This window comes from Anomaloglossus baeobatrachus, chromosome 1, assembly GCF_048569485.1.
Source record: "Anomaloglossus baeobatrachus isolate aAnoBae1 chromosome 1, aAnoBae1.hap1, whole genome shotgun sequence".
In the NCBI taxonomy this organism is placed as follows: Eukaryota; Metazoa; Chordata; class Amphibia; order Anura; family Aromobatidae; genus Anomaloglossus; species Anomaloglossus baeobatrachus.
This window is the reverse complement of record NC_134353.1, coordinates 966,397,234-966,418,795: the sequence shown is the minus strand read 5'-3', so window position 1 is coordinate 966,418,795 and position 21,562 is coordinate 966,397,234. Positions and strand designations below refer to the sequence as shown.

Genomic DNA, 21,562 nt, shown 5'->3' with positions numbered 1-21,562 from the left:
TGTCTTATGAAGAACCTCCCAGGATTTCCGAAGGAGGCTGTCCATCTTACGGTCAATGAGATCTTTGAGTTGACACGAATCTTCAAATAGGAGGGTTGTCTTCCTTGCCACTCTGGCGACCTGAACATCTACCTTAGGTATATCCCAGCAACAGGTGGAATCTTCTTCTAGCGGGAACCTATTTCTCAATTCACGGGAAATGGTAAGGCGTTTCTCAGGGTTTCTCCACTCCTGTAAAACCATCTCTCGGACTAATTCGTGGATCGGAAATCCCAACTTCCTACGGGTCCTAAGGCCCCTGAACATTTCGTTTTGTAAATTTTTCCTCTTCTACCCCCACAGTCTCCCTTGCCGCACCTAAAAGTTCATCCATATCTTCCATTGAGAAAAAAATATCTGGCTTCAACTTTATCCGAAGAAAAGCCATCATCCACGTAAAACATCTCTTCAGGGGCCGAGGAGGGCCCCTTCATGGAATCTGACTCAGAGTCCTCCACCGGGCTGAATTTTCTTTTCTTAGGTGCAGAAGGTGCAGCAGTGGGGGGTGGGGTTGTGAAAAGGACGCCAGGGAGGACTGAATCTCCTGACGGACCATATTTTTAAGTTAATCCATAAGAGAGGGTTGTTCCTCTCTTACTACCTGATCGGTACCGGGCTGACATAGCTTCTTGGGATGTTCAGCAGGAAGCTTTTTATTGAATATCATGCACCTTTTGTAAGATGGCTTCTCCTTCTTGGCGGCAGGAGTCTAGTCTCCCTAAGGGGGAGAGAAGAGGCCATAAATACAGGCACCCAGAAGTGAAGTCATATAATAGCCCACCACCCTGACCTAACCCCCTAGTCACTGGTACTCAAAGAACCGGGGGCTGAGCTGGGCTCCACAGACGCAGAGCTAGTAGAGCGATCTCCTTCCATCCTCGCCTGGAGAGTGCTCTTACCTAGGTCCGTTATGCGGTCTGGGTTATATCCAGCCATGGGTGACTCCTCCTCCTCTATTGGTTGGGGGGGGGCGCAGGCTTCCCCCGGAGCGAGTGCCATCATCCACAGGCAGTGACAGCGTGTGCAGTCCACAGTGGAACGCATCAACCTGGAAGTGACGTCATCACTTACGTGCACTATCACCATCATGTGTGGGAGAGGAGGAGATGCCATGGAGCTGCCGGAGGTCCATGGAAGTCAGTCTCCCCGCTTTACCTCGCGGAGGCGCAGTAGGGGCAGACCGGTCCCGAGTCCCAAGGAGACGGGAGCAGCGCAGGAGGAGGAAGCAACTTGGCCCCGACCTCAGCTGCCCGGTAAGTGACCTAACGCCGCGCTCTCATCACCGGCCGTGAGAGCACAGCAGTAACCTCTCATGTCCCATAAGGACAGGAAACACTGGAGATGGGAGGTGGGGAGGGGTTATTTAACTTCTTTGCGTTTCCTGTCCCTAATAGGCTGGAGAGTTAACCTCCTGTGTGCTGTCGTGGAGGGTGACTAGAGAAAACGTAGCTTCTGTTCTTGTGCAAACAGACATGGGCAGCTTCTAGTAGGGCTTTGCACACGCTAAATTTAGGAGATCTGTATAAGGTCTGGTTGTAATTCTGGAAGCTGGCCCCATTACCTGGAAAAGAAGCGACAACTGTGAAACCGAAATTGAAAGTCATCATTAGAAATTAGAAGCGGGTTCAATGCCACATGGGGACATTGATGAATGGAAGCATTCCATGTCTGGGGGGAAAATGGGGGGGGGGGGTATGGTAAAAAAAGGAGAGGGGGGGGGAAAGAGGGTGGAAAGGGGAAGGGCAAAAAAAAGGGAGAAGGGGGGAGGGAAAAGGGGGGAGGGAAAAGGGGGGAGGGAAAAGGGGGGAGGGAAAAGGGGGGAGGGAAAAGGGGGGAGGGAAAAGGGGGGAGGGAAAAGGGGGGAGGGAAAAGGGGGGAGGGAAAAGGGGGGAGGGAAAAGGGGGGAGGGAAAAGGGGGGAGGGAAAAGGGGGGAGGGAAAAGGGGGGAGGGAAAAGGGGGGAGGGAAAAGGGGGGAGGGAAAAGGGGGGAGGGAAAAGGGGGGAGGGAAAAGGGGGGAGGGAAAAGGGGGGAGGGAAAAGGGGGGAGGGAAAAGGGGGGAGGGAAAAGGGGGGAGGGAAAAGGGGGGAGGGAAAAGGGGGGAGGGAAAAGGGGGGAGGGAAAAGGGGGGAGGGAAAAGGGGGGAGGGAAAAGGGGGGAGGGAAAAGGGGGGAGGGAAAAGGGGGGAGGGAAAAGGGGGGAGGGAAAAGGGGGGAGGGAAAAGGGGGGAGGGAAAAGGGGGGAGGGAAAAGGGGGGAGGGAAAAGGGGGGAGGGAAAAGGGGGGAGGGAAAAGGGGGGAGGGAAAAGGGGGGAGGGAAAAGGGGGGAGGGAAAAGGGGGGAGGGAAAAGGGGGGAGGGAAAAGGGGGGAGGGAAAAGGGGGGAGGGAAAAGGGGGGAGGGAAAAGGGGGGAGGGAAAAGGGGGGAGGGAAAAGGGGGGAGGGAAAAGGGGGGAGGGAAAAGGGGGGAGGGAAAAGGGGGGAGGGAAAAGGGGGGAGGGAAAAGGGGGGAGGGAAAAGGGGGGAGGGAAAAGGGGGGAGGGAAAAGGGGGGAGGGAAAAGGGGGGAGGGAAAAGGGGGGAGGGAAAAGGGGGGAGGGAAAAGGGGGGAGGGAAAAGGGGGGAGGGAAAAGGGGGGAGGGAAAAGGGGGGAGGGAAAAGGGGGGAGGGAAAAGGGGGGAGGGAAAAGGGGGGAGGGAAAAGGGGGGAGGGAAAAGGGGGGAGGGAAAAGGGGGGAGGGAAAAGGGGGGAGGGAAAAGGGGGGAGGGAAAAGGGGGGAGGGAAAAGGGGGGAGGGAAAAGGGGGGAGGGAAAAGCGGGGAGGGAAAAGCGGGGAGGGAAAAGGGGGGAGGGAAAAGGGGGGAGGGAAAAGGGGGGAGGGAAAAGGGGGGAGGGAAAAGGGGGGAAGGGTGGAAAAAGAGGAAAAAAAGGGAGAAGGGAGAAAAAAAAGGAGAAAAGGAATAGAAAGGGAGAAAAGGGAAAAAAAGGGAGAAAAGGAAAAAAAAGGGCGAAGGAAACAGTGAATAAGTATGAAGGATAATGAGCAGCCCTGATAGCAGCGTGGAGACTCAGTAAGTATAACGTACCTGCTCCAATCACTGAATCCCTTCTACCTACATTTTTAAGCAATGGATTCTGGTCCCTATACACTTATATGGGGACTGGCGTCCGGCCAGATATCTGGGATCAATTCCAGGCCCCAACCAGGGTATTGGAATTTTTTTGCGAGTCCTCCCATCACTAGTGACATTTTTTGCTGGTTTTTTTTTTTTTATTTCTTTTTTTTTTTTACTTACTCAGTTTCAATGGGTGAAAAAATGCTTCAAAAACACAAAGTTTTCCAGTTCAGTCAGAAAAAAAAACAAAAAACGAAGCGTGTACATGGGATTTCTGAAGTCTCAGAGCCTTTACTGGTACAGTACTGTAAAAAGCAACTTTTATAGGGAATCTGTCAGGTGATTTTCTAGTACAATACTAATGGTATCCTGCTATAGGGCTTCAGCCGCCCTTTCAGGATCAGTAACTATCATTGCTCTGCCTTCTCCTGTTATCTTGTTGTGAGTCCAGAGAACGCAGCGTGATGTAGTTACTAGTGAAGTGTATGGAAATAGAGTGAATGTGCGCTGCTCCCCAAGCCCTAAGTAAGTATATCATTAATATTGTACTAGAAAATCACCTGACAGATTCCCTTTAACAAAAAAAAGAAAAAAAAAACCAACACAAAAATGCAATGTGTGAATAAAGCCTTGATCACACAGCAAAATTTCTACTGCATAAAAAAATCTGCAGCAGAATCCACTGCAAAATATGGAGCATTTGGTGCGTATCTGTAGATGTCACCCTTTCAATTGGAATTTATTTGCACCAGATCCACACCATAGGCCCTGTGCACACGCTGCATTTTTCTCACTTTTTTGAGTGCAGATTTGTCAGAAGACTCAATAAATCCTGATGCAGCAAAGTCAGTGAAAATCCTGACGTCTCGTGCATATGTTATGTCCTGGCAGATTTAGTGCAAAAAACACATCAGAAACACATGTTTTGCCGCTGCATGTTTCCTGCCAAGAGATGCGGAAATGGTGCAGAAATTACTGCACCCAAATACTGAAGAAGGTGTGCACATGGCCGAATGCTCCACATTGTGCAGCGGCTTCTGCTGCAGAGGTTGTGGGATCACAAGCAGCCGACCCCTGACTATCAGTGATTGCTCTCTTCAGCTGCAGTGACACATCCCATGATAATTAGGTTTCCCCTGTGGACTCAAAATAAAAATCACACCTGCAAAGTGTTAGAAAAAAAAAGAAGCCCAACAACCATAAGAGATTTTCTCAATTTTTTTTTTTTATACACTTTGCAGGGTGTGTTGTGAATACATTTTCCAGTTTGGGGCTCCCTCTTGTGGTCAGTGCTGGTGGTGCAGTTGATGTGTGGAATGAAAGCCACACACCTGTGGAGGACTGGCAATCAGGGTCAGATTGGGACTATATAACGGAGTAGTTTTCTCCTGTTACTTGCAGGTGCTCAATGGTCTCCTGTGTGTTAAGGACATTCTGTAACCAGCTCTGCTCACTACCAGAATGTCTCTCAGATAAGTTGTCTTTGTACCTCTGCTGTTGTCCACTTTCTTGTTGTTTATTTCTGCTTTGATACTAATGCTAGATTTCTATTTTGTCTGTGTGGAGTTCTTGGTGGAATAGGATCATTCCCTGCTGGGAGTGTCTGTACACTTAGCTCCATGATTCTGCAAGGTATTGTGTTTGTCATGCTTGGTATTAATTTAGTCCCTCATCTGTATTATTGTTTTTGGATCCCAGTAACATCAGAGTGCTGATATAGTGGGGGAGAGGTTGTGTGACCTCAGGATTTTTCCATATCAGAAGTGCTGGTATTTATTAGGTGTTTTTTTTACGGTTGCAGACAGTACTCCTTCCTATCCTTTCCTATAAAGATAGTTTGGGCCTCACCTTTGCTGAATCTCTCTTTTCTAGCTTTGTATTGAGTTTTCCTATATCACCGTAGCCTTTACATGTGGGGGGACTATCTATCTATCTGTGGGGACTGCTCCGAGGCAGATTAGCTTTCTTATATCTTTATCTGTGAGAATATTTAGTTCTCCGGCTGTGTCGAGACGACTAGGTCATCGTAGGCTCATCCCACGGCTACTTCTAGTTGTGTGTCAGGATTAAGTCTGCAGTACGTTAAGGTTCCAGCCACTCTGTTACTATTTGGGATTCCGCATTTTTTGATCCTCCTCGGTCCCTGAATCATAACAGGGATCTGTGACTCTGCAGCAGCTGAAGGGACAGAAGTTTCTCACCCCATCAATAGTTCTTTATCAAAGGCAAGGGCATCGCTAGAGTCAAAGATCCAGGGCTCCAGCGCCGAACTTCATGCACAGAGCCCCGAATCTCCTGCAACCACCGCATTCAACTGTGTCAGTGTCATGTTGCCACCGACAGAGTTCAATCCTGTGACAGAACGGAGCCAAAGCCAAGGCCTCCATCACTGCCCATCTCCTAAACGGCACACCGCTATAGGCCTGCGACTTACAAAACGCCACTGTGACGAGGGGATGCGGAGCCGGGGATCACGATTAGGCGAGTGTAAACGTGTCTGTGTGTGTGTTTGTGAGTGATGTGCGGGGACTCCTGCTGTATACAGGGGGCTGTGGGCTGTGTGCGGGGGGCTCCTGCTGTATACAGGGGACGGTGTGCGGGGGGCTGCTGCTGTACACAGGGGACTGTGTGCGGGGGGGCTGCTGCTGTACACAGGGGACTGTGTGCGGGAGGGTCCTGCTGTACACAGGGGACTGTGGGGGGGCTCGTGCTGTATACAGGGGACTGTGTGGAGGTGCTCCTGCTGTATACAGGGGACCGTGTGGAGGTGCTCCTGCTGTATACAGGGGACTGTGTGGAGGGGCTCCTGCTGTATACAGGGGACTGTGTGGAGGGGCTCCTGCTGTATACAGGGGACTGTGTGGAGGGGCTCCTGCTGTATACAGGGGACTGTGTGGAGGGGCTCCTCCTGTATACAGGGGACTGTGTGGAGGGGCTCCTCCTGTATACAGGGGACTGTGTGGAAGGGCTCCTGCTGTATTCAGGGGACTGTGTGGAGGGGCTCCTGCTGTATTCAGGGGACTGTGTGGAGGGGCTCCTGCTGTATTCAGGGGACTGTGTGGAGGGGGCTCCTGCTGTACACAGGGGACTGTGTGCGGGGGGCTCCTGCTGTACACAGGGGACTGTGTGCGGGGGGCTGCTGCTGTACACAGGGGACTGTGTGCGGGATCTCCTGCTGTACACAGGGGACTGTAGGGGGCTCCTGCTGTATACAGGGGACTGTGTGCGGGAGGGTCCTGCTGTATACAGAGGACTGTGTGTGGGGGGGCTCCTGCTATATACATTATGTATATGGTAGGTGTATGGTGGTATTATTGGTCTTTGTATAATGTGTGTTGTTTTGTAGAGGTAATGGTCATGTTATAATATTATGTACAATGCAAAAAAAAGGCTAAAACCCACAAATTTGCAGGAGGGTAGAGGACCCTTTGGGCTACAAAACGTATATCTAAGATTTTCGATTAGACTTTAAGAACAGGTGATTTTGGTAACAGAGTTCAGGAGAGGGTGATTCTCGAGATCACCAACCAAACATTTGTGACACCTCTCGGGGTGTAGGCTTCGATGTCCTCTAGGAACCCTGAAAGTTTTGGGACAATGGGGACTTGGATAGTGGAGAAACAGACATTGAAAGGGGACCTGTTCATAGGCTATACATGCGGGTGGCTGAGCTGCCTCATTTCTCGTGGTAAAGGGGGCCACGTGTTATACACCCGAGGGGGGATACGGCGCTTGATGTATCACACCTGTCTGTACATACAAGCTCGTAATCTCTTTAAAGGTAAAGCCTCCCTCCACCCTGGCACAGAAAAGTGACCAATCATCTGTGATGTGCTGTCACCTCCCCGGTGCCCTCCGCTGCCTCCACCTGAGACCTGTGTGCTGGTTCTTCCTACATCCCACATGTCCTCCATAGCGGCACAGGGACAGCAGCCGCACGTCTGATCCAGACCTCCATAGCTTCTGACTTACCATAGGGCTGTGGAGGCAGAAGGAGCAGAACGCCGGCCTCAGTGTGGGGGGAAACAGAGGGGACAGGTAGGACGAGTCTACATGTGACATGTCAGTGCCGGGGCAGAGAGCGGCGACATCACTGAGGTCCACAGGACGGGGAGCGTCACAACCGGCAACACCAGCTCAGACATTTATATGTACGAGGGTAAGAAAAGATGGAAGCAACGGATGGAAGCGATAATAAAAGAGGATAATCAGGAAAATTACACATCTGCTTCCTAAATCATTAAGCAGAGGTGCGGAGGCCGCGATATTCCCCGGTGCTCAGCCGGACTCTGCACAGGAGCAGCTGCGCCATCACCGGACGCTTCTGCTGTGATGTGGATGGCGGATAAAGCTTTACTGTGAGCACCGGAGACTCACACACGATGTCAACCGCCCGTCCTCATCCCCCGCCTGGCCATCTTCACCCCCTGCACGGCCATCATTACCTGCCCATCATCACTCCCCGCCCGTCCTCACCCCCCGCCCCGGCGATCTTCATCCCCCGCCCGTCATCATTACTCACCTGCGGAGACATCTCCTGGACTCTCGTCTTTCCCGTCACTCACACTCGGCTGATCCCCCCTCGTCATCGCTTCTTCTTCTTCCTCCAGTTTAATATTAGTGGGATCTTCTCCCTGATATATCAGATGTAACAATCAGCGCAATACAAGAGACCTCCAATATCTATGACACCTACGACCGCAGGAGCAGAAATGTCCCCCATATGCAGTTGTGCTCAAAAGTTTACACACCCCGACAGATTTTTTGCTTTCTTGGCCTTTTTTCAGAGAATATGAATGATAACACACAATCTTTTTTTTTCACTCATGGTTAGTGGTCGGGTGAAGCCATTTATTGTCATGTACTGTGTTTTCTCTTTGTAAATCATAATGACAACCATAACATCCAAATGTCCCTGATGAAAAGTTCTCACATCCCGGTGATTTTGGCTGATAACATGCACGGAAGATGACAAAAATGGGTGTGAACGACTAATAAAGGTGACATCCTCACCTGTGACCTGTTTGCTTGTAATCAGTGTGTGCATAAAAGCTGAGTGAGTTTCTGGGGTCCAGACAGACTCTGGCATCTTTCCTCCAGCCACTGACGTTTCTGGATTGTGAGTCATGGGGAAAGCAAAAGAATTGTCAAGGGATCTACGGGAAAAGATAGTTGTACGGTATAAAACAGGAAAGGGATACAAAAAGATATCCAAGGAATGGATAACGGCAGTCAGCAGTGTTCAAACTGTGATTAACAAATGGAAAATCAGGGGCTCTGTAAAAACCAAACCACGATCAGGTAGAGCAACAAAAATGTCAGCCACAACTGCCAGGAAAATTGTTCAGGATGCAAAGAAAAACCCACAAATAACATCAGCTGAAATCCAGAACTCACTGAAAACTCGCGGTGCGGCTGCTTCAAGATGCACAATAAGGAGGCACTTGAAGAAAGATGATAATTACTTACCGGTAATTGGATTTTCCAGAGCCATGATAGCACCACACGTGAGCGAGTGTATTCGCCCCCAGGCACAGAAAAGGGGCGGCACCTCTCCAAAACCCCAGTGTGTTTATAGAACTGCAGAGGTAACCGCCTTATTAACAGACATATCCATCACCAAACGGGAGAAGCCCCCTTGTGCTGTACATAGCTCATACACCATGAGGTGTATAATAGAAATAGGTGTGTTTGTTTTTTTGGTTTATTTTTTGTTAATAACATACTTATAAAAGCAGGGAGGGAACTAGCACGCTGCGGTCATGGCTCTGAAAAATCCAATTATCAGTAAGTAATTATCTTTTCCTATCCCATGACGGCACCGTACGTGAGAGAATAAAATAGAAGCATGCCAGGGTGGGACCACCGCCGATAGCACCTTTCTCCCAAAAGGATAGATCCGAAAGCCCCAAATCCAAACAGTAGTGCTTGAAAAAGGTGGAGGGTGATGACCACACTGCGGCCTTACAGATCTGCTCCACTGAGGCATTTGCCCTTTCTGCCCAGGAAGTAGATAAAGCCCTAGTAGAATGGGCCCTAATCACCTGAGGAGGGGGCTGTCCTGACTGAGTATGCCCAAATAATGGCCTCCCTCACCCATGTAGCAATAGTGGACCTGGTGGCCGCTCTCCCTTTATTCGGACCGCCAAAGAGAATAAAAATGGTGGAAGATTTCCAAATACCTGAGGACGCTTCTCCTGACGTCTAAGGAATGGAAGACCTGCTCCCCCTGTGAGCTAGGATTTTCACAGAAAGAAGGCAAAACAATCTCCTGCCCCCTATGAAATTTGGAATTGAAGGCTGGGTCTGGCTTAAATACTATCCTGTCATCCATAATAGTGATAAATGGAGGGGTAATGGAAATGGATTGCAATTCACAAATACGCCTGGCTGAGGTTCATGCCACCAATAAAGCTACCTTAGGGGTGAGGGATTTGATGGAGGCCACAGTGATGGGTTCAAATGGGGGTCTTGTGAGGGTATTCAGTACCAAACTAAGATCCCAGGGGGCTATCTTAGGACCCACCAGTGGCCTAGATGTAAATGAGGCCCTGATGAACCTGCGCAACCAAGGATGGTCGGCAATTTTCCTGTCAAAGAGTGCGTATAAAGCTGATACTTGTACTTTTAGTGTACTGGTAGACAGACCCCTTCCAAGGCCTTTTTGCAGAAATTCCAACACGTCCGACAGAGGGACCTTGCGGCTGCCCAATAGTCTACGTCCCGAGAATTCAAGGAATTTCTCCCACAATGCAGCATATTTGGTAGAGGTTACTTGTTTCCTGCTACTGAGAAGCGTGGACACTAAGTTTGGTGAGAACCCGCTGGCCGTCAGAAGGCCCATTTCAAGTTCCAGGCTGTTCGGTGTAACCTTTCCACTTGAGGATAAAGCGTCAGCCCCTGAGAGAGAAGATCGTGTGTGTCTGGCAGAATCCAGGGTCTGATATAGACAGTATTCTCAGCCATGTAAACGAGGCCCAACTGGGCCAGAAGGAGGCAATCATGATGACTCTGGCCTTCTCCCTCTGAATTTTCCTTGACACTAGTGGAAAGGATTGAAAGGCGTATGGCAATTGGAAGTCCCATGTCTGCAGAAGTGAGTCTATTCCCTCCGGTCCTCCCCTCGGACCTAGGGAAAAGTATCTGTCTGTCGATTCCCTTGAGTTGCAAACAAATCTATTTCTCGTGTACCCCAGAGTAGGCAGATCTGATGAAAAACGTCCTGGTTCAAAGTCCATTCTGTTTGGCTTAATCTGTGACGGCTCAGGTAGTTGGTTACGATGTTGTCTGAACCCTTGAGATGACGTGCCTTGAGTTGCAGGCTCTCCTCTGCTCTCCTGAAAATCTTCTGTCTCCATCATCAGAGATCTCGACCTGGTGTCGCTTTTATGATTCAGGTAGGCCACGACCGTGCTGTTGTCTGACAAGATAAGTACATTTTCTCCGGAAATGTCTTCCAGAACTACCTGTATCACTTTAACTGCTGTCAGCTCCTTCAAGTCCGAGGAGCCGTCCCTGAAGGCTAGGTCCCACTCCCCCTGTAGGTATTGATCTTTCAGATGGTCTCCCCAATCCATTGGGCTGCGTTCGTGGTGATAACTACTGGATGTTTGTCTGTTATGATCCGGAACCATGGAAGACCACCATAAATCATTGGTAAAAGGTGACAAGAGCATTGGTAACTAATCTGGCCGCCATCCCCTTACTAACCATCACAACTAGAAGTAGCCGAGGGGTGAACTAACATCCTGTGCAACGCGAACCCAGCCGGAGAACTAGCTATCCTAAAGGAAGGAAAGATGAATAACTCTCTGCCTCAGAAATAGACCGTAAAGGTATAGCAAGCCCCCCCCATTCAAAGACTGCGGTGATATAGGAAAACACAATACACAGATAGATGATAGGATTAGCAAAAGGTGAGGCCCTACTGACTAAATAGGACAGGACAGGAAAGGGACTGGTGGTGGCCAGAGAAAAACCCTGCAAAAATCCAACAACCTGATAGTACAAAAAAGCCCTCAGATCGCTAGATCTGAACTCCGTCCTATACCAGGCGCTCTTGTCATACCAATGAACAGAAAGCAGGAATCATTACAAATTCAAGAAGCAACAAACACATGGACTTATAGGAGCAATACTCCAAACATAATCCACAGCAGTTGGATTGATCTTTCTGGAAAAAATTGCAGCATATTAGACAGAGATTTTAGCCTGGAATGCAATCAGATGTCACCTGTAACCACACCTACATTTCAAAGTCTGAACATCTTGAAATCCCATAAATACGTACGAGTTGCTTCCCTCCCCCTTCATTGTGTAGTTATGTCCTGCTTCCTGGGCCACTTCCTGGTAAACATGTCCCCCATCCTTACTTATATTTCCTACATTCTGGTATATTTGTCCCCATCATGGCCCCATCCTGGTAAATGTACCCCATCCCAGCATATTCCCCATCCTGGTAAATGTACCCCATTCCTGGTAAATGTCCTCCATTCTGGTAAATGTACCCCATCCTGGTAAATGTACCCCATCATTGAAAATGTATCCCATCCTGGCATGTTCCCCCATGCTTTTAAATGATCCCATCCTCGTAAATTTACCCCATTCAGGCATGTTCCCTTATCCTGGTGAATGTCCTGGTAAACGTACCCCATCCTGATAAATGTCACCCTTCCTGCTAAATGTTCCCCATCCTGGCATTTGTCCTCATCCTGGCATGTTCATGTATCCCCATCCTGGCATGTTTGCCCCATCCTTTCAAGTTTCCCCCCCATCCTGGTAAATTTATCCCCCCATCCTGGTATATGTACCGCTTCCTGGCATGTTCCCCTTCCTGCTAAATGTACCCCATCCTGGCATGTTTCCCCCCATCCTTGCAGCCATGTTTCCCCCCATCCTTGCAGCCATGTTTCTCTCCATCTTTGAACGTTTCTCTCCATCTTTGCACGTATCCCTATCCTTGCAGCCATGTTTTCCCCGTGCTCTCCATGTTTGCCTCGTGCTCTGCATGCCTCATGCCCTGTTTGTATGCCCCGTGCTCTGTATGCCCCCCCACACCTTGGCACAGCCGCACACAGCTTAAAAATAAAAAAAAAAACTCACCTTCCAGCCCCCGCTCCTCCGCTGCGCGCCACTGGGTCCTCTCGCGGTTCAGTTCCCGCGCGGCCACAAGACGCTGGCGACGCCTACTGACGCTCCTTAGTCTCCTAGGCAACAGGCCTGCGGCCCAGGAGAGGAGACGTGTCAGAGGGAGGAGAGATGTCTCCTCTGCTAAACACAACTTTGAACTGCTGGCACGATCAAACCGACAGTTCAAAGTGGCTCAGTGTGGTGACAGCGCGTGTGCCAGCAAAAAGGGCTCTGCGTGCTCAGTCTGGCACGCGTGCCATAGGTTTGCCATCACTGCCCTAGCATTTGTCCCTAATCTGGACCTCCAACTCCTGGAGCCATTTCACGAGGCACCTTGCGGTACAGGAGGCAGCAATGTTAGGTTTGAACTATCCCGCTGCAGCTTCCCAGGTTCCTTTAAGGAAAGCATCTACTTTCTTGCCCAGAGGAACTTTAAGGGAACCTAAATCTTTGAATGGCAGAGCTATAGTTTTCGAGATCTTGGCATTCGCAGTGTCTATTTTGGGCGCATTTTCCCAAAACTGGCATAACTCCTCAGGGAAGGGGTAAGTCCCTCTAAGAATTCGGGGGACAGATACCTCCCTGATCGTTTTTTCCATTCCTTGTTAAGCTGAGTAGATTTTTATGGACTGAGATGACTCCATGCTTACGCTCCTCTAGATTGCTAAACAAGGAGTCCTGGACTGATCGCTGCTTTTTCGGGGATTCCACCCCCATAGTAGCTCTTCTGATTTTTAGGAGTTTGCCCGTGTCCTCTGCCCGAAAGCATGATTGATCGTACTCCTCATCAGATGATGATGACTCAGATGTGGACACCAATTCTCCCGGCTCCTCCCTGTCTTCCTGAGAGCTATCTTCAGATGGAGACTGAGCTTTACTGGTGGATGCGGCGGGGACTCCTACAAGGCTCATCTCCCTCTTCAATGTATTTTTAAGGACCTAATTTCCTGCAACATGCCCGGAGATTCCTCCGCCACTGTCTTTTCAACACATTGTTGGCAGAGCTTCTTTTCGAATGATTGTACAAGAAGTCCCGACCACAAACACACGTGCCCTATGTTTGGTCTTTTCTACCACTTTCTTGACCTGAATTTATTAGGGACAAAAAGAAAAAGGGGGGAGGGGAGCATTGTGGAGACACGGGGCTCAGTGGGTGCTCTCGTCCACTAAAACCCGCCGCCTTTAGAAAGACAGCGTGGCTCAGGGCTCATCCCAACTGAACGCCAGCCTCCTTAACCGTGGGTGTAACACTACTCAGACAACACAGGGTGAGGGAACCACAATAATTAGACTTTATTGGATCCCCAAACAATTAACGGCACATAACACATAACCAGCAAAACACACAAATGTAACAGGCCACAGAGTCTCCCCCTTCCGCTGGCTCACCAGGGATTTAGAATGTCCATGACTCACAGGTTCCAGGGCTACTTACTCCAATACAGCAGTACCCCGCTTTTGGCGGGCACCCACCGTGACTGGAATAATGCCAGATTTAGGAAGCTATGTGAGGTCTGCAAAGTCTGTAACAGGTGACTGAACTGTCCCAACCTGAGTGTCCTCCTTAGGTAGTCCTGGTATGATGATACAATCCTGGCAGCCGGGGTCGAAATCCCTAGGCTGTGGATATGGTCTCCAACCGGAACTGGAGCCCCTAGATTGAAGCCATAAGATATCCTGATCCTCTAGTCAGCTCCAAAGAGCTTAGACTGGATGCATCAGCATCCATCAACCTTCATCATGTCTGGCTAATATTAAGAAGGGGGAGGAATGTGACGACATGGACTCTCATGGGTTAAAGTTTCTTAAAAATCAGCCAGACAGCATGATAGATTGTCTATAGATGGGGGAGAAGTCCCTCATTGTTTTTACAAGACTCTTGTTGACTCAATGTAATTGTGTTGGCCACTGAAAGCTAGACGTATTGTTCTCCAGACTTTTCCAGTAATCATTGTATTGTAGTTGTGTATTGATAATGTAATTACCTTAGTAGCCATTGTCTAGTCGGTGAATTGCCGACTCCATGTAGATATACTGAGTCTTTCTATGCACATCATTTAAATGAACATTATCCATGCAGCTTGAAATTCATCCAATGGGAGAAGCAATCTTGTCCAACCAATCGATAAGGACGCAGTGTATCCTAAGGGAAGGTTATGGCTATAAAAGGGACTTCTTTAAGCCACCAGGGTTGATGAAGGTTGATGGATGCTGATGGATCCAGTCTAAGCTCTTTGGAGCTGAATAGAGGATCAGGATATCTTATGGCTTCAATCTAGGGGCTCCGGTTCTGGTTGGAGACCATATCCACAGCCTAGGGATTTCGACCCCGGCTGCCAGGATTGTATCATCATACCAAGACGGAGAACACTCAGGTTGGGACAGTTCAGTCACCTGTTACAGACTTTGCAGACCTCACACAGCTTCCTAAATCTGGCGTTATTCCAGTCACGGTGGGTGCCCGCCGAAAGCGGGGTGCTGCTGTATTGGAGTAAGTAGCCCTGGAACCTGTGAGTCATGGACATTCTAAATCCCTGGTGAGCCAGCGGAAGGGGGAGACTCTGTGGCCTGTTACATTTGTGTGTTTTGCTGGTTATGTGTTATGTGCCGTTAATTGTTTGGGGATCCAATAAAGTCTAATTATTGTGGTTCCCTCACCCTGTGTTGTCTGAGTAGTGTTACGCCCACGGTTAAGGAGGCCGGCGTTCAGTTGGGATGAGCCCTGAGCCACGCTGTCTTTCTAAAGGCGGCGGGTTTTAGTGGACGAGAGCACCCACTGAGCCCCGTGTCTCCACAAGGGTCAGTACATGTCATGGGAGATCACACTTACCCGTCCTGAGCCCGGGCAGTTACTGCGGTAGGAGCACGTTTGGGGTCTTCTGCAGCAACGCTGGACGATGACAGAGGTTCCATCTTGGAGGCTACTTCACCAATAATGCCACAGGAACACGAGGATCTTTGATTCCCACCTGTTTTGAATCAGACAGGCTCCGCCTCCGATCTAGGAGATGGCGTGTGACGCCATCCCTGGTGTACACCGTCACATCCGCTCCCATGAGCCCTCACCTCACTGGAAGTGGTAGCAGGGTTTGCGCCTGCGCACACGGCCGAATGCTTCCCCCGGCACATGATTGTGCCTGCGGCTCTGCCCTTCTGATTACGGAAGCGGCCACGGTGTACTGCTCCAGCTGCCCACATGGAGGAACAAGCCACCGCAGGCAACCTGTGGCTCCACTGCCTAATGGTTTTCCAGCGAACCCCAATTTTGTGAGACGCTGGGCATGAAAAAGGAGCTGCGCATGCGACCAGCGCGGGTCGTGAAACCAGGATCGCAGAGACCTCCTGACCCCCGAGACCCGATCATCTGGAGAAGTCCAGGTAACAGGTATCCTCTTCCAGGAACAGGAAACCACACTGGGGTTTTGGAGAGGTGCCGCCCCTTTTATTTTTCAGAAAGGTTTCCTATTCCTGGGGTGGATACACTCTCTCACGTACGGTGCTGTCATGGGATAGGGAAAAATGGACTCCATGGTCGAGTTGCCAGAAGAAAGCCATTACTGCGCAAATATCACAAAGTATCTCGCTTACAATACGCCAAACAGCCCAGAGACGAGCCTCCAAACAGCCCAGAGACAAGCCTCCAAACAGCCCAGAGACAAGCCTCCAAACAGCCCAGAGACAAGCCTCCAAACAGCCCAGAGACAAGCCTCCAAACAGCCCAGAGACAAGCCTCCAAACAGCCCAGAGACAAGCCTCCAAACAGCCCAGAGACAAGCCTCCAAACAGCCCAGAGACAAGCCTCCAAACAGCCCAGAGACAAGCCTCCAAACAGCCCAGAGACAAGCCTCCAAACAGCCCAGAGACAAGCCTCCAAACAACCCAGAGACAAGCCTCCAAACAGCCCAGACACAAGCCTCCAAACAGCCCAGACACAAGCCTCCAAACAGCCCAGAGACAAGCCTCCAAACAGCCCAGAGACAAGCCTCCAAACAGCCCAGAGACAAGCCTCCAAACAGCCCAGAGACAAGCCGCCAAACAGCCCAGAGACAAGCCGCCAAACAGCCCAGAGACAAGCCGCCAAACAGCCCAGAGACAAGCCGCCAAACAGCCCAGAGACAAGCCGCCAAACAGCCCAGAGACAAGCCGCCAAACAGCCCAGAGACAAGCCTCCAAACAGCCCAGAGACAAGCCTCCAAACAGCCTAGAGACAAGCCTCCAAACAGCACAGACACAAGCCTCCAAACAGCCCAGACACAAGCCTCCAAACAGGCCAGAGACAAGCCTCCAAACAGCCCGGAGACAAGCCTCCAAACAGCCCGGAGACAAGCCTCCAAACAGCCCGGAGACAAGCCTCCAAACAGCCCGGAGACAAGCCTCCAAACAGCCCGGAGACAAGCCTCCAAACAGCCCAGAGACAAGCCTCCAAACAGCCCAGAGACAAGCCTCCAAACAGCCCAGAGACAAGCCTCCAAACAGCCCAGAGACAAGCCTCCAAACAGCCCAGAGACAAGCCTCCAAACAGCCCAGAGACAAGCCTCCAAACAGCCCAGAGACAAGCCTCCAAACAGCCCAGAGACAAGCCCCCAAACAGCCCAGAGACAAGCCTCCAAACAGCCCAGAGACAAGCCTCCAAACAGCCCAGAGACAAGCCTCCAAACAGCCCAGAGACAAGCCTCCAAACAGCACAGACACGAGCCTCCAAACAGCACAGACACGAGCCTCCAAACAGCACAGACACGAGCCTCCAAACAGCACAGACACGAGCCTCCAAACAGCACAGACACGAGCCTCCAAACAGCCCAGACACGAGCCTCCAAACAGCCCAGAGACGAGCCTCCAAACAGCCCAGAGACGAGCCCCCAAACAGCCCAGAGACGAGCCCCCAAACAGCCCAGAGACGAGCCTCCAAACAGCCCAGAGACAAGCCTCCAAACAGCCCAGAGACAAGCCTCCAAACAGCCCAGAGACAAGCCTCCAAACAGCCCAGAGACAAGCCTCCAAACAGCCCAGAGACAAGCCTCCAAACAGCCCAGAGACAAGCCTCCAAACAGCCCAGAGACAAGCCTCCAAAGAGCCCAGAGACAAGCCTCCAAAGAGCCCAGAGACAAGCCTCCAAACAGCCCAGAGACAAGCCTCCAAACAGCCCAGAGACAAGCCTCCAAACAGCCCAGAGACAAGCCTCCAAACGTCTGGAACAAAGTAATTTGGAGTGATGAGACAAAAATTGAAATTTTTGGCCACAACCATAAACGTTACATTTGGAGAGGTGTCAGCAAGGTCTATGATGCAAGGAACACCATTCCTACTAAAAAGCACAAAGTGGATCGCTGATGATGTGGGGATGTGTGAGCTACAAAGGCACAGGAAACTAGGTCAAAGTAGAAAGAAAAATAAATGCAGCACATTATCAGCAAATACTGGAGGACCTGTCATTGTCTACAGTAGATCAAAATGAAGGTTCTGGAGTGGCCACCTCAGTCTCCTGACCTCAATATCATTCACTCTGGAGGAACTCAAGCAAAGCGCAGTTGATGCAAGAAAGCCCAGGAATTTACAAGAACTAGAGGCACCAAGAAGAATGGGCAGCTTCACCATCAGACCAAGAAGAATGGGCAGCTTCACCATCTGACCAAGAAGAATGGGCAGCTTACCATCTGAGAAAATAAAGAGCCTCATCCACAACTACCACAAAAGACTTCAAGCTGTCATTGATGTTCGAGAGGGCAATACACGGTAGTAAGAACTGTGGGATGGGAACTTTTGAGCACAACTGTACAGATCTGGTCCAGGGCTCAGCGCCATCTACCTGATGAGTCTCCGGGACATTGTGATTCTCCTCTGGACAGTCCTGGGGATACAGAGGATGGGGACATCTCGTTGGGGAATTTGTTTCCATGAGTCCATCTGTAGGAAACATACGGTCATAGAATAGATAGATGATGGGGTACTACCGTGTTTTCCCCAAACATAAGACCTACCCCAAAAATAAGCCCTAGTTGCGGTTCATCATACTAATAGTATCCTGTATAAGCCTTGGACAGCCATTGCAGGATATGTAACTTTTACTGCTGAACGTTGCCCCATTGTGTTTGTGTAAGTACCGGAAGTTTATAGTCACACTAGAAGGTGGCCCGATTCTACGCATCAGGTATTCTAGAATTTACGTATTGTGTAGTTTAATGTATGATTTTTGTTATATATATAGATGTTGTTGTGTGTAGTTACCAAGTGTTTGTGTAGGGCGCTGTACATGTTCTGGGTGTTGTCTGGGTGTGGCGGGGGGTGAGAGCGGTGTTGTTTGTGTGTTGCGTTGTGTGTGTTGCATTGTTTGTGGAGCGCTGTGTGTGTGTGTTGCGCGGTTTGTGTGGGTGTGAGGTGTGTGTGTGTGTGTTTTGGTGGGAGGTATGTTTTGTGCAATGTGTGTGTTGTGCGGCATGTGCGTATATTTGTGTGTGCCGCGCTGTTTGTGTGTTGGGTGTCTGTGTAGGGCAGTTGTTTGTGGTTCCCAGTGTGTGTGGGTGGTGTGTTGTGCAGTGCGCGCGTGTGTGTGTGTGTGTGTGTGTGTGTGTGTGTGTTGGGGGGAGGTGTGCACCTCCCATCATGCTCCATCCCCCATGCTGCGCACCCCCCATCGTGCTACATCCCCCATGCTGCGCACCTCCATCGTGCTCCATCCCCCATGCTGCACACTCCCTATCGTGCTCCATCCCCCATGCTGCGCACTCCCCATCGTGCTCCATCCCCCATGCTGCGCACTCCCCATCGTGCTCCATCCCCCATGCTGCGCACTCCCCATCATGCTCCATCCTCCATGCTGCGCACTCCCCATCGTGCTCCATCCCCCATGCTGCGCACCCCCCATCGTGCTCCATCCCCCATGCTGCACACCCCCCATCGTGCTCCATCCCCCATGCTGCACACTCCCCATCGTGCTCCATCCCCCATGCTGCGCACTCCCCATCGTGCTACATCCCCCATGCTGCGCACCCCCCATCGTGCTACATCCCCCATGCTGCGCACCCCATCGTGCTCCATTACTCATGCTGCGCACTCCCCATCCTGCTCCATCCCCCATGCTATAATAGTTCTCCTATTATACTCAGAGAGGAGTATAATAGGAGGACTATAATAGGAGGAGTAGTCCTGGGGGGAGAGGAGTATAATGCCGGCTCCCTGCACATGTGTACCGGGAGCCGGTGAAGGCTGGTAACTATGATACACAGCGGGTAACTAAGGGACCTTAGTTACCCGATGTGTATAATGGTTACCAGCGTTCACCGGCTTCGTCACGATCCCAGCATCGCAAGGGTATGTGTGGCGCTGCTGGGATCGTGACGGAGCCGGTGTACACTGGTAACTATGATACACAGCGGGTAACTAAGGGACCTTAGTTACCCGATGTGTATAATGGTTACCAGCGTTCACCGGCTCCGTCACGATCCCAGCAGCGCAAGGTTATGTCTGGCGATGCGTGCGGTGGGCCGGGGCGAGTGGTCAATCCATGCGGAGGGCGGGGCCAGGCCGAGGCGAGCGACCAATCCGTGAGGGGGGGGGGGCCAGGCCGAGCCAGCGGCCAATCAGACGGTTGTCACCGCAAGGACACAATTTTGGAGCAAGACAGACAGACAGACAGACAGAATAAGGCAATTATATATATAGATGCCAGCTAGTGAATGCAATGAAAATCCACCCCCTTCCCCCGCTCACCCCTCTGTGCTGTGTCAGTGATTCAGCCAGGCTGCCATATTACTGTCCGAGGATGGCAGCGCTATGCTCACACTAGCCGGCGGCTCTTCTCCCCCGAACGTCAGTGTGTATTTCTATGCAGAAAACTCGCTCAGGTGAGGAGCCACCGGCCGCTCCGATGATCGCGATACCATCCTTACCAGTAATACGGCAACTGAGTGAATCACCGAGAGAAATGCGGAAGAAGGGTGTGAATATTCATTTTACATTAAAAGGCAACCCAAACACTGACACAAATACAAAATATAGAACATCCCCAGAAAATAAGGCCTAGAGCAACTTTTAGAGCAAAAAGTACTATAAGCCCCTGCCTCATTCTCAGAGGAAACACGGTAGTGACCACAGAACAGACAGGACCGTATCGCCTCCTCACCCTGTGGATCGGCCCATATAGCGAGCGCCTCCTGTGCTCCATGTATAACGGCAACCTGAATATCCATCAGATCTTCACCCTGAGAAGAAACATGTCAATGAGCTCCGGTCCAATCACTTTATGGTCAGATGTTGTGGAGATGTCAGCGCCATCTACCTGATGAGTCTCCGGGACATTGTGCTTCTCCTCTGGACAGTCCTGGGGAGACAGAGGACGGGGACATCTCTCTGGGGGATTTTTCCTCCTGGATCCATCTGTGGAGACACAAAGAGATGGAAAACACAGAGTCATGTGATGAGGAGATGATGGGAGCAGGAACCAGAGAAGACTGCGATGGAGGAGAATATTGTGTACTAGAAGGTGGCCCGATTCTACGCATCGGGTATTCTAGAATTTACGTATTGTGTAGTTCATGTATGATTTTTGTTATATATATATAATGTTGTTGTGTGTAGTTACCAAGTGTTTGTGTAGGGGCTGTACATGTTCTGGGTGTTGTCTGGGTGTGACGGGGGGTGAGAGCGGTGTTGTATGTGTGTTGCGTGTGTTGCGTTGTTTGTGGAGCGCTGTGTCTGTAGCGTTGTGTGTGTGTTGCGCGGTTTGTGTGTGTGTGGTGTGTTTTGGGGGGAGGTATGTTTTGTGCAATGTGTGTGTTGTGCGGTATGTGCGTATATTTGTGTGTGCCGCGGTGTTTGTGTGCTGGTTGTTGTGTGTGTGCAGCGTTGTCTGTGTGTGTGGGTATCTGTGTAGGGCAGTTGTTTGTGGTTCCCAGTGTGTGTGTGTGTGTGGTGTGTGGTGTGTTGTGCAGTGCGCGTGTGTGTGTGTGTGTGTGTGTGTTGGGGGGAGGTGCGCACTCCCAAACGTGCTCCATCCCCCATGCAGCGCACTCCCCATCGTGCTCCATCCCCCATGCAGCGCACTCCCCATCGTGCTCCATCCCCTATGCTGCGCACCCCCCATCGTGCTCCATCTCCCATGCTGCGCACTCCCAAACGTGCTCCATCCGCCATGCTGCGCACTCCCAAACGTGCTCCATCCGCCATGCTGCGCACTCCCAAACGTGCTCCATCCGCCATACTCCGCACTCCTCATCGTGCTCCATCCCCCATGCAGCGCACTCCCTATCGTGCTCCATCCCCTATGCTGCGCACCCCCCATCGTGCTC

At 50.8% G+C, this 21,562-nt stretch overlaps 1 protein-coding gene across 1 annotated transcript in view; it reads right to left on the bottom strand.

Annotated features, from left to right (window-relative positions):
- The window catches only part of LOC142263491 (uncharacterized), a 325,147-nt gene that overhangs the window by 25,461 nt on the left and 278,124 nt on the right, over positions 1-21,562 (bottom strand). The window contains 4 exon segments of the mRNA XM_075332232.1: positions 7,672-7,783; positions 18,085-18,182; positions 20,398-20,476; positions 20,554-20,651. Of these exon segments, the coding sequence (XP_075188347.1) occupies positions 7,672-7,783; positions 18,085-18,182; positions 20,398-20,476; positions 20,554-20,651 (387 nt within the window).